The sequence below is a fragment of the Heterocephalus glaber genome, unplaced genomic scaffold, assembly GCF_053883595.1.
Source record: "Heterocephalus glaber isolate CG9 unplaced genomic scaffold, H.glaber_assembly_v1.0 deba00001555, whole genome shotgun sequence".
Taxonomy (NCBI): domain Eukaryota; kingdom Metazoa; phylum Chordata; class Mammalia; order Rodentia; family Bathyergidae; genus Heterocephalus; species Heterocephalus glaber.
In genome coordinates this window covers 16375051-16387786 of record NW_028258346.1, presented here as the reverse complement: position 1 = coordinate 16387786, position 12736 = coordinate 16375051, and the positions used below count along the sequence as shown (strand labels likewise).

The 12736-nt window shown below is 41.2% G+C and overlaps 1 protein-coding gene across 16 annotated transcripts in view; it reads left to right on the top strand.

Moving 5' to 3' along the window:
- Positions 1 to 12736, top strand: part of Samd12 (sterile alpha motif domain containing 12) — a 422167-nt gene that overhangs the window by 130510 nt on the left and 278921 nt on the right. For all 16 annotated transcript variants that reach the window (XR_002396857.2, XR_015442907.1, XM_087190712.1 and 13 more), the window contains one exon: positions 12498 to 12627. Coding sequence is in view for 14 of the 16 variants with exons in the window: in XM_087190712.1 (XP_087046838.1) it covers positions 12498 to 12627 (130 nt within the window). In the remaining 2 variants the exon portion in view is untranslated. The remainder of the gene's footprint in view (positions 1 to 12497; positions 12628 to 12736) is intronic.

The window sequence follows — 12736 nt, the reverse complement described above, 5'->3', positions numbered from 1 at the left end:
CCTACTAAGTGCCTATCAGAAAGAGAGAAAGAAAACTTGTATTTATGAAATTTCAGAATACCATAATGAAAATAATGTCCTAAAGCCTCCTTGTGGGGCGGGGCGGGGGGGGGGATACCTAAAAAGGAGTGATTGCATCTTAGACTTCTCAGAGCACTACTTAAAGGGTAGAAAGCTGTAAGGTATAGCCATCAGAGTTATGAAAGGACATTTTTTCAGGGTTTCAGGACTTTTTTTTCAGAATTCTACATCTAGCCATGCTATCAATTAAAACATGAGGTAGAATGAAGATTGTGTCATCCAAGGGTGGAGAACACTTACTTCCCACAAGCCCTTTCTTAGGAAGATACTTATGAATGGACTGTAGCACTGAGAAGATCTAACCAAGGGCAAAGCAAGGATCTGACAGACAATCCATTCAGCCACCTACCCAGCCAGGAGAACAGTAGAGGCAAATCCTGAGCGTTCCTGTGTGGCACATCTGTGGCTCACTCTTATCTGGAGCAAGGAAGACTTTATAAGGTAGATCTTTGGCAAATCTTTGGGATTTGGTAAGCAGAGAATATGACTAAAATTTTTTTAAATGATGATTTAAATAAAAGAAGAAAAGAATAAAATTAGACCCAGATACTTCCTAAAAATACTTGCATCAAATATGTAGTAAACTAAACTTTGGCATGAATTTAAGCAACTGCTGTCAGGTAAGAAAAGAAAATCTTTTTACTTTTCATGTTGGGAAACTTCTTCAAGATTCCCAAAGAATATGACATTGGACTGCGTGAAAAAAATAATCCAAACAAACTAATTGGTCCAGCATTTGAACAGTGTTTACAAAGTCGTAATAAGATAAATGCTGCATATTGATTTTTAACGAATGAATTCACAATCATAACATAACAGACCAGATAGAGGCTGTAGGACTGAATAAATATGTTATTAACCTTGACAATATAATACTGTAGATGACGGGGTGGGGCTTTGAAGGAAAGAGACAGAAAAAATAATAAGGCTACAAAAATGATCAATAGAAGAACTAATAATAATAATACCAGTGCACACATTTGGAAGAATAGATGAGAGAAGAGAGCTCTCATCTGTATGCTGATTTCTAATTATTCTCATTTGGCCATCAATAGGTAATTCTCTAAGTCTGACAACTTAAAGAGACTGAAAATACAAAACATTAAGAGTTTGTCCCTAGAAGTTGTAACTGAAGTTGGAGAAGGGAAGAATTTGAGTTAAAACTATATATGGACTCAGTTTTGAAGAAAAATCCATCACCATTGAAAAGAGGTTAAACAAGAGGGATGCTTTTCTACCCTTTTATGCAACTTGCATTTGTAAAATCATGTGCACTTTCTATGAAAACAACCAGAGTACTAGAAAATAAATAGTGATTATAGAACATAACAGTTACTTCAATTATGAGTCACAGACAGGTGATTATCTGACCACAAGAGAGTGTAGCCATAAAGATGCACACATGGACAGTTTATAAACAGAAGAATAATGACATCAATGAATTAAAATTTTCTTGAATTATATAAGAGCCAGCATTTAAAAAGTAAATGCAAATGTGTAAGAAAGCGTGTTTGCATTGTTATCTTATCGTTCATCTCACCCCTAGTTTATCCCATTCCTGATTATATGTTGGTAATGAGACTTTGAAAGCTCTTTCAGCATTACATCCTGTTATGGTTTGGGTCTAGATGTCCCCTCAAAGCCTCATGTGGTCATAGGTGGCTTTTTCAGAAGTGACTGAATGTAGAGTGTGTGATGCTGGAATTGAGGGTGTGGTGGTTACTAAATAAGTACCCTGATTGGCTTGGCACTACCCCACTTCTGGCACCAAATTTCTGCTTTAATGACTTTTCTCTCAATGTTGAGACAGAATACCTGACACCCACAAATTAAGGGAGGATTTATTTGGCTTACAGTTTGTAGAGGTTTCAGTCCATAGATGGCTCCAAGGCAGAGTGTCACATGGCAGAAGGGCACTGCAGAGGAGAAACAGCAGTTCATTGCAGGCCAAGATGTCAAAAGCAACAAGAGGGAAGACCCTCTTCTCCTTTATGTTGTATCCAGGCATTTAGGCATACCCTAAATATCCTGTGTCCAAATATAAGTTGCAAGTTGGGGTGTCAGCGTATGAATTTTGAGGGGACACAAATATTTAGCTCATAGCAGCCCCAGTTGAATTAATCATCATTTTGTTGAACTGAACAGATTGATGAAGTCTTTTACCAGCAAGAAGTCATGGAGCTGGAGGGTTGGGAGTCCTTTGAGAAAGTTTAATTTGAACTCCTAAGAATTGTATTGGAGACTTCACATAGACCAACCCCTACCATAGCGCATTCGAGGGTGTGTAGACTCTCCAATTCTGAGCCCTCACTCTGCCTCATTAGACAGCATGACGTTAATATTTTTGTAGTGCTTCTGCTTTCTCCAATGGGCCAAGAACATGGTGGCCCCAAGAACCCATCAGCCCTCTTCTATAAAATTATCCAAATGAGACACACAGCCTGTGATTATTTCATCTGATCTTCACAACTGTGTGATGTGGGCTAAGTAGGTGTTTTCATTCTTATTTTTACTGGTGACACAACTGAGAAACAGAGAGAAACAGAGCACTGTCCTGTTGTGTAGGACAGAAAAGTGCCACTTTCCACTGTGAGGAGAGTGGGAAGAGCCCTGGGGTAGGGTCCAGATGATTCTGAGCTCAGCTGTGCTCTTGGCATACCCAGATTAGGACAAAGTCAGGGCTGTCTTTCATGAGGTTTATCTTGATTAAGTAATTAAGAAGGCGGTCCCGCAATGGGAGCCTCAGTAACACAGCTCACATCTCTGATCATCATTTTTTCACTATGTCAATCAAACTAGAGTGACATTTTGAAGCAAGCATGGAGGGTGACATTATTGAAGACCTAGATTGAAAGCTGCTCTGAAATTCACTGGCAGTGTGACCTCGGACTAGCTACCTCACCTCACTAAGGCTGTTTCTTTATAAACTAGATTTGATACTGTAATTGCTTTACAGGTGGTTGGGAAGATTCAAGATGATTTATCTAAAGTCTCAGAACATGTCTATCCATACTCTGTTATGACCCTGTATCTTATGTCTTGTCTGGAATGGCATCAGGGTGGCCTTTGCCATTTTCCCAAGACCAATTTGGCCAGGCTTGAACACACATGTTCTCTTGGGGAGCTCAGAGTGGCAGGAACATGTGAAGCACAGAATTTCTCTTAAGAACACAGCAGAGACCTGGCCTATCGCCACTTGTGTCGTGTTCTTTCATTAAAACAAGTCACATGGCTCCTCCTTGTGCCCCAGACTCTACAGGTGGGGAAGGAGATGCCAGCCTGAGAGAAGATGACCTCCAGCCACACTGCACGCAGTCCAGTTTGCACTGAGGACGTTTTTGTTGTCCATCTACCACATCGCTGTAGAATCTGAGATGATAATTATGATCAGTAACTTTATATGGAACCTATTTGTTTTTACTTTTGCTTTTGCCATGCTTTTATTTAAGAGGTTTGCTCATAAAGTACGTGCTTGATATATGTGTGTCTGTTGGTCTTGCATGACCGCAGCCCTCCAGGGTGTGTACATCTGTGTGGATGACTGATAGGCTGCCCTGCTGTGTTAAGACAGAGAAGACACAAAGTACAGTGTGATCCTCTCCTTTGTACTTCTCTTGACAGATGCATAATCTGGGCTGATGGAAAGAGTGGGTCTTGATAAGCAGAGTCATCCGGGATATGAGAGATGTCTTCTTTCTTGTTGACTGCCTGTGCACATCCGTTTATTTCCTCTGTGAGGTTTTGTTGTTAGAAACCTGGATGCGCAGTGGCATGCACTTGGGGCCAGCAGATCATACCAGCATTGCCTGCAAGCATCCGCTTCAGTATTTGATCAGTAGCATCTTCACAGTTGGAAAGAGCACTCTTACAAACAGCTCCATGAGGTGCCCGGAGAATCTAGGCTGTATCTTTGCCCTGCCATTAGGACACATGACTGTCCTAGGGAACAGAGAAAGGCTGGCTGAGTCTCAGGGAAACCAGTGGACTACTGCTCCCTGGAAGTCACAGGGAGATCTTTGGGTAGGCCCAACAATAAAGAAGTAGGACTTGTTTGAACACAAAAGAGCATCTCTTTGCCTCTCTTGATTCAGTGTCTTTATTTTTCCATCATTTTTCCTCCCTCTTACTGTATTTTCTCATGGCCTTCTTCTTCCTGCAATTGCCTTTTCTATTGGTACCTTTTGATTCTCCTCCTTTTTTTATCAAGCTTGTTTCTTTCAATCTTAGATGACCACTCCTAACACTATGTCACCATACTGACAACTTAGGGCACCTGGGCTCCAAAGGCTACCTGTACCCCTGTGCTGTGCTCCTCTTCCCCCAAATAGCAGAAAAGCATATTAGTACTATTCACGAGAGCTAAACATATACTTTCTGGACACATTGTGTGTGACAGGCACTGCGTTTCTGATCCACAAATCCCAACGCAGGGATTATCTGCAATATATTGAGAAGCATGTTTAGAAAGTCTCAGTGATCAGCCCAAGATCCTCAGTGCTGGTGAAATTCACCAGATATGGCCTTCACTTCAGGTCTGTGTGACTCTGAATGCCAAGTGTATTTCACCACATCACTCTTGCTGTCAGAAAAGGGAAAAATAATTCAGGATCCAAGATGGGCTCTATCCTGTTAAGAATTATAGTGCTGCACTGGCTCTGGATTTTTAGCTCAGTGTAAGAGGCATCTAATCAGAGGGGAGGCAGTTTTAGTCCCAACCTGAGAATGTTGAGAGCACAGCTGGGACTTGAACCAGTTTTCTGACATTAAAGGATATAGGAGCTGATCTATGATGGCAGACCACACAGTCATTTTGCTCATTCATCAGATAGTTATTGAGTGCCTGCCTTGTGCCAGGCACTGTTATAAAGTTTGAGATTCTTCATAAAATAATGCCCTAGGTCATGTGCAGGTTGCAAGGTGGTGACGAGACAGATAATAATAGATAAAGCAAGTGAATTGCGAAGTGTGTTGCATGATACTTGCCATAGGGAAGGAAACAGTAGGGTGAGTTCATGAGTATTAGAAGCACCAAAGAGGAGAGTGTTGGGTTTTAATTAGAGACATCAAAATAGGACTGACTGAAAAGAGAGTACTTGAGCCAAGGCTTGAAGAAAGTAAGCAATTAGCCGTGTAGTTGTTTCAAAGAAAATTCCAGGGAAATAAGAAGAGGGCACAGTTAGTATTTTTGCACAACAGAAAGGAGACTGGTAGAGAAGAGGCAGAATTTACTAGGGAACGAATAATAAAGAGAGTGTCTTGGAGTAGCCAGATTGTGTAGGCCTTGGAAGCCATTTTACAAATTTGAAATGAAGGCAAGGGAAGAACAGAGTGCTCGAGAGGTGTGTGAGGGACCCAGATGCTGCCATCTCAGGGTCATTGATAGTGTTTCCGGTCATGATTGTGGCAATGTTGCCGATGGAGTGATTGAAGTTTGATGCATTTGAAAGTAGAACCCTCAGCTTTCTGCAATGCATTGGATGTGAAATATATGAGAAAGAGAGCGATGTATATTGAGTCTGAGACTTGGAGACTCAGGAGGAAGTTTCTATCAGATAAGAGTCCCTACCGGTTTTGTCAGGTGAGACGGTGAAAGTGACAGATGGAGCCGTTCTGAAGGAGGCCTAGGAGGTCCATTTTGAGTTTAAGGTGCGTACGTACTGGGTTTATAAATGGAGCTGTGAAGTTTTCTGTTGCAGAGAGGATTCTGTAGTTTGGGGAAAAGAATGGGTTGGAGACATAATTTGGAACTTGTTATACTAGCTATGATAATGAAAAGGGGAAAAGCCCTGAGACCCAGTGGAGAGCACTCATGTGATACATGAAATGAAAATTGGTTAATGGGGGCTGAAGAGATTCGTTTGCATTTTATTTCTAAAGATCAGGACTCAAGAATCAGCGAGAAAGATAATAGAAGTCTACTTTAATTTCCTTGTGAAAGAACATTTTAAACCATTAGCACTCGTTAGCAATGAGTGGCCTATTTCATAGGATGTGCTTTCTGGTACTGTAAATTTTCAGGCGAAGTATTGAGTCTAGTTCAGTTTTTGCCAAATTCTATGCGTCAAAAAAGAAAGAGAAAGGAGAGGGATAGAAACAATGGTTTTCCCTCACACTTTCAGTTTCGGAGAATCTGTGGTTCTCAACACTTAGGCCTGAGAAAGATCATCACTACAACTTGATATAGGCAGATTAGGAGGAAGTATTTTCTCAGGCTGAAGTCTCTTTCCCTTAACGATACCACCACAATGATATCCTAGAACAGTGATCCTCAAGCGTATCGTCCTTGTTACAGGACTCTGTAATGTTCTTGGAACTTACTGAGGGCCTTCGATGATACGGATGATACAAATGCAAGAGAATAATGAGTAAAAGTACGAGGGAATAACCAATATAGATGGGGATGCTGTGGTTAACTGGGATGGCAGATGATGAGATGAAACCTGCAAAATAATACCGAAGTGTAGAAAAATCTACCTTCAGGATAAGAGAGCTCTGGGTGAGTTCAATATGAACCAGTGATGTGACTCAGTAATATTAAAGATGTCTTTTCAACACTAGATTTCACCTCTGTGGTCGAAACATTTAGGACACTTAATTTTGAAGGAAGCATGAACAACCTACAGGGTTAGTGGAGGAGAGCAGACAGCAAAAGGCCTCCCATAGATGCTAGGTGAGAACAGTTGGAAAAACACATGATGCCAGCCTGTGTGCTTGGAAAAGCTCCCAAAGCTGCCGTCCCATTGCTGCTACCTAGGAACTGTGGACGCTGTTGAGAGAAGAAAGGAAGTGTGAAAGGATGCAGGTGATATTGAAGCACCAGTCATGATGAAAAACTGTGAAATAACACTACACTTATTTAGCTTTCATGTATCCTTCATTTACCCAATAGTAATTATGTTCATCATTTACCCGGACACGTTCTGGCAGTGAGATTCCTTCTCTTTGGGAGGCATAAAGTTTTAGAGCTTCATCACTCATAAAATATTTTGATGGAAACCCAAGAAAATGACCATTCAAGATGAATCTCATCACCTGTCCTAGAAACGGAGCACTACGAGCCAGAAACCTTTGTAAGATTTCCTAACCACTTCCTTTGATGAGAGTTAAGGTGACAGAAGAGGATATTGTTAGTATTTAAAAATTAGTAAGTTTAAAAGCTGAGTGTCCTGTGAACTAGCCCATTTCTTCCTGATATTTACAGACAATTTTGGGGGCGAATGAACCTTAATAAAAGCTGCTAAAGTTGAGATGAACAGTTTGTTGTATGTGTGTGTTTCCTCCTGTCCCTCCTACATCTTGAATAAGATAAAGCAAACAGAAGTCAATAAAAGGATGACGAACTAAAGAAAGGATATTTTAAGATACTCACCCATAAAGAAGGATAAACGAGTCATTTGAGGAAAATGGATGCACCTTGAGACTACAATGTTAAGTGAAATAAATAGACACACAAGGTAAAGTATCACATGGTTTCTCTTGTATGAGAAACCCAAGAAGAAAAATAAGAGCTCTATAATAGGCAAAAGGGAGGTGGGCTTTTGCAGAAGGGAAGACGACCAAGAGATTGGGGGAGGAAGAGAAAGGGGATGAAAAGCAGAATGGAGATGTGTTTTGTACATACACCAACTCCCCACAAGGAATGGAGTCATGTACTGCAAACGCAGACTAAGAAGAAAGCAAAAGTGAGAAAAATTGCAATAAAAATGAAAGATAGTAAGAGAATGCAGTTCTTATAGCTTGCAAACACAGGCTGAAAATGTGTTTACCACTTTCTGTAATTTCCTGTAAAGCTCACTGTATGTGCCAGTGGATGTAAACAACCTAAGAGTTCTGCCTGTTCACAATCAAATGACTACCCTCATTTAACCTTACCTAGTTAAGGGTTTATACAACAGTTGGGAGCTTAAAATTGCAGTGTTCTCTTGCAAACAAAAACCTAGTATATTGAAAGAGAATTTATATTACAAAATGTTAAGGGATAACTAGATTACAAAGTAGAACTCCAAAGGCATTTTGAAATATATTTTTAAATATCAAACTTCTTCAAAACATTTAATTATTATATTAGCAAAACAACTTCAAGTTTACCTCAGTGTTTAAAGTGTTTAAACTCAGTGTTTAAAAGTGTTTATACTTAAGTAGAAATCTGAAATCACTATAAGATATAGCTGAAATTATTGTTTGAGGGTGAATTAAAATAATCATTTGCAAAATAATAATTTGGCAATATCTTTTCCCTCAGGAATGTCAGTTTTACATAAATTCTCTCTGGAAAAACAAAACAAAGTAAAGACATATGAAATGCATTTTCATTTTGAGAATGAAAATATAGAGAGGCCAGGACCAATTCAGAAAGGAAATGCAGTACCTGGAATTTTGCTTGGTATCAGAATGCATTGGGGTTAGGATAATAAACAGCCTCGGGCCTCTTTTGGGGCAGCAAAACAAACCAAAAGTGTCTTCCAGGTTGTAAATTCAGTAGTGATGTGGTAGAGAGGAACACGGAGGAAGAAAACTGGGGTAAATGTTTTTTTAATGTTTGCCTTTGGGCAGGATGTTTTTCTTATTAGTTTACTGTTCCTAGTAAATGTGAAATGCTTCATCTCTTTGCTTTATGAACTACTATTATTTTGGTCTAGGCTCCTACTGTGAAAAACAAAACAAAAAAACAAAACAATATGGCCTGGCAGCATGTCAGAGAAAATGACACCCCACTGGTGATGGGTGTAAGAGACCTGCGGGTGTTGGGAGCCAGCAGAAGGAGGTGACACGGCCGTGCCTCCTGATCCTACCTCTGGGCGCATGTTAAACCCCATAGATGAGGCTGTAACACACGCTTCTCAACACTGTTCCGGGCTGCACATAGAAGCAAAGCTTGAGCTCCTTGAAGGCATCACTTCAAGAGCTTGCTTGCTGTTGGGGAGGATGTGATGGTGATGGGAGGAAGCAGCGTGACCGAGATTTGCCCACACGCCACAAGAAGAGGAGTTCTAGGAGCAAAGAAGAAGATGGGCTCTGAGAATCCAGAGAGAAGAGCAGCCTGGGCAGTTGGAGTCTACATGCCTCTTAGGTAACGATACAGCAAACTAACAGCAATTTCATGATACAGTCACAGCAAAGAATCAACTGACAGGTAGGGTCAATGCTAGATCTCTGCTTGGACAAGAAGAGATACACAGTGATTGTTTATGGCAGGAATCTTTATTTCCCATTTCATTGTCCTGCCGGTTTCTATGGAGGCTCATCCCTGTTGGTTCATAGTTTTAAACTTTGAATTTCCTCCTCTGCAAGCAAGTGTTGCCACATGACTACTCAGGAATATGTGCTGCTGGAAAAGTGAAGAAACTTCTTGAGTGTTCACCTCAGAAGTACTCAATTTGTGTTGAAAGGAAAATGAATAACAGAGCATCGGTGGCGGGCTGGCTGGGAAGTGCTCGAGTTGACTGGGCAAGTTTGGGCATATCTCCACCTGATGCTTCGTTGGGAAGGCTTCGTGGGTGGAGGGGTTCTTCTGTTCCCTAGGAAATGGGCACTTTGAAGAATGCCCTTTCAGGAAGGAGGAAGCTTAATACATTAATGTATAAGTGAATTCATCCTCCTGCCATTCCCTTCCTAATTGATAGCCTTCTGTGGCTGGTTTATAGGAGTCTTTAAAAAATGTGATTAGCTTTACTTGCAAGAAACTTGCTGGAGTTCTGCAGTAATGATGTGTCAGCTCTAAACTCATTCAGCTAATCTGAAGGAAAATTTGTAGATCAAGAAAGAGCCAAATTCAGAGGTGCTGACTTGTGAAACATGGTCTTAAATTCTAGTTTCCCAGTTATGCAAAGGATAAGTAACCATGGGCAAGAAGAAAAAGACTAAACATCAACATCAAGAATGACAAAAAACACATACTGCATGCCCAAGATTCTACTTTTCATCAAAATTAGAAAAGCAGCCAGTATGGTTTCTAAGAGGTAAGAGGGAAAATGCTTGGAAGCTTAAGACTCAGGGCTGAAGGGTGCAGGGCAGAGGCAGCTGTGTTTGATCAGGACCCACAGAGGCTCATCACATTGTGGGGAAGAGCAGCCGGGGCTGGACCGGAAGCTCCATGCTACTTAGATGGAGAGGCAGGCCTGTGAACAGGGCCTCAGTGAAATCATTCCATTAACTTACTCCCTTATTCCTATGCACACACAGAGCTGCTGTTAAATGCAAGGCCCCATAGGGAGCACAGAGTTACAGCAGGTGCTCGGTTACCCTCCTCACTAAGCATGTATTGCAGTGTTCTAATTATTAGGAGTGCAAAACAAATGATTTCAAACCTTTGTGGTGTGAGACAGTTATTTACAATGCTCACTGATGGTGTGAGTAGGGAATTAACTTAGTCCAGCAACGGAGCTCTGTCCATGTGCCCGTGCGTCTGGGTCCTCCGCTAGAAGAGTCAAAGGCTGGTTGCTGGGATCATGTGCAGCAATTGGCCAAACTTCTATACCAGGTCTCTTCTTGTGGCCTGGGCTGCCACACAGTGTGGTGCCTGGGTCTCAAGGGTGAGTGCTAGAGTGTGCACCAGGCAGAAGCTGCACCCTTTTTATGACCTAACCTCAGAAGTCACATGGCATCAATTCCCTGGGTTCCATTGGCCAAGGTGGCACACACCTTACCCAAGTGCAAGAGGTGGAAACATCAACCTCAAATATCAGTGTTAGCCACACTGAATGAGAAGTAGACATAGATGTATGTGTATATATGTATGAATATACAAATATGCTCACATATATACTATGCGTATATGTATGTGACATATACATGTATTTATATACTTGTCTACATAATATAATACTATATAGGTATAAATAAAGTTATATATACTTTACATTTTTACATAAAATATAGACTTTTATATATACTGTACATGTATATAATAGCATACACACATGTATACACATATGTACATACATACATTTATAAAGTCATGTTTGGAAAGTAGAATCTGCCACATTTAATAAGAATGGAAGAGAAATGATCACAATGCAAACTAGAAAGAAATAAGTGTTGTTTTTGATTATTGTATAAATGATGGCCTTTGGAAATATATTAATACAATACATACCTGAGCACCATGCTTTACAAACTTGAATCATTTGCATCCTTCTCCCACTATTTTTACAGTATTATTATGCCACCTTCTGTAACATTGTTTCCTTAATCATTCTTCTTTAAATAGGGCCACTGAGTTTTTAGTCAAAATTTACTACAGAAAACTATTTTATTCCGTAATTTATTTGCCATAAAATAAAGGTAAGTTTCAGTATAATGTAAGTGAACAGAACAACTAGATGTTAGATTTGCTGCTTTCTGTAGAAGGTTCTGTAATGAAAGCAATGCTTGTCTTTGTCAAAAACAAAACAAAACCCTAGCAAGTGTATGAAAGATGCTAAATCACACTCCTAGCAGCTTCCAGTTGGCCTTGACTTGCAGGACTGAAAGGAAATGGTGTCTGAGGCCGTGCTGCCTAAGCCTGGCCTTTACCCCACCCAGGACCCTTTACAGAGCTATCAATCTCATAGCCCTCATTTTTTGGCAAACATCTGCCCAGCATGTTACAGATCATTCGTGTTGAAGCTCTCATCTAGCCTTAGCCATTGGGATCCAGGGAGAAGACCAGCATGGAGCACGGAGCCCGTGCTTATTAGTAAAGCTAGTTGCAGTCACCACTTGTCAGAGGCCAGGCCTTTGATGCCTCCATATGCGTTTTCATTTTTTGCTTTTTGGGTTTTCCTCCATTGTAATACCTCCTGAATGATCCGGTGAGTCGTAAAAGGCCTTACCTGGCCACTGCTATTATCTTCTACCATGCCCCCAGGCTGCTGGAGTGACTTTCTGTTGCCCACTGGGGCTAACTCCCATCCCAGGCTTTACAGTCCCACCCTCAGTCCAGAGCCCCAGGAACACTTGCACTTTGTCGTGTGCAAGTTTCTAAGCCTGTAACATTCAGTCTGAAAAACTAATTTGCACCTGCTGGGGCAAGCATTGCTCAAGGCCTGAGGGATGTCAGGAGAAGAGCTGAGCGCCTTCGTAAAGCATGAGAAAGGCGCATGGGGGTTGCTATCTTGCCCCTAAAATTTACCTTCATGCTTAGCAAGCCTGTTATTTGTTGTTAGAGTGTTTAGTAGAAAACACTACTTCCTGCTTTTCCCCCCAGTAGAGGTGATAACGTAGGAATAGGAATAATATTCATGGCCTTTTCCTCCTAGCCCTTATTTTTGTGGTTTTGGCAATATAGAGAAGTTTGTGGAGGTCAGGAGGAGGACAAGAGCCAGATGTTTCTCTCCAGGAAGCAGGCAGCAGACTTTCCCACACCGCAGGGTGTGCGCAGCAGCCTCTCCAGCTACCGGGTTGGCACTAACAGACTTCTTCTTCTTTGTTTACAGTCAGCCACAGTGAAGCTGTCAAAACCAGTGGCTCTGTGGACGCAGCAGGATGTCTGCAAGTGGCTGAAGAAACATTGTCCAAATCAGTATCAGATCTACAGCGAGTCGTTCAGACAGCACGACATAACTGGTAAAGTATGCAGCGACTGAGACTTCTTTCTCTCCTTTCCCTCCTCATACCCTTCCGATGAAATGGCATCTTCCTGATGAAATTCTCTGACATGAGTTTATTCTAAAAA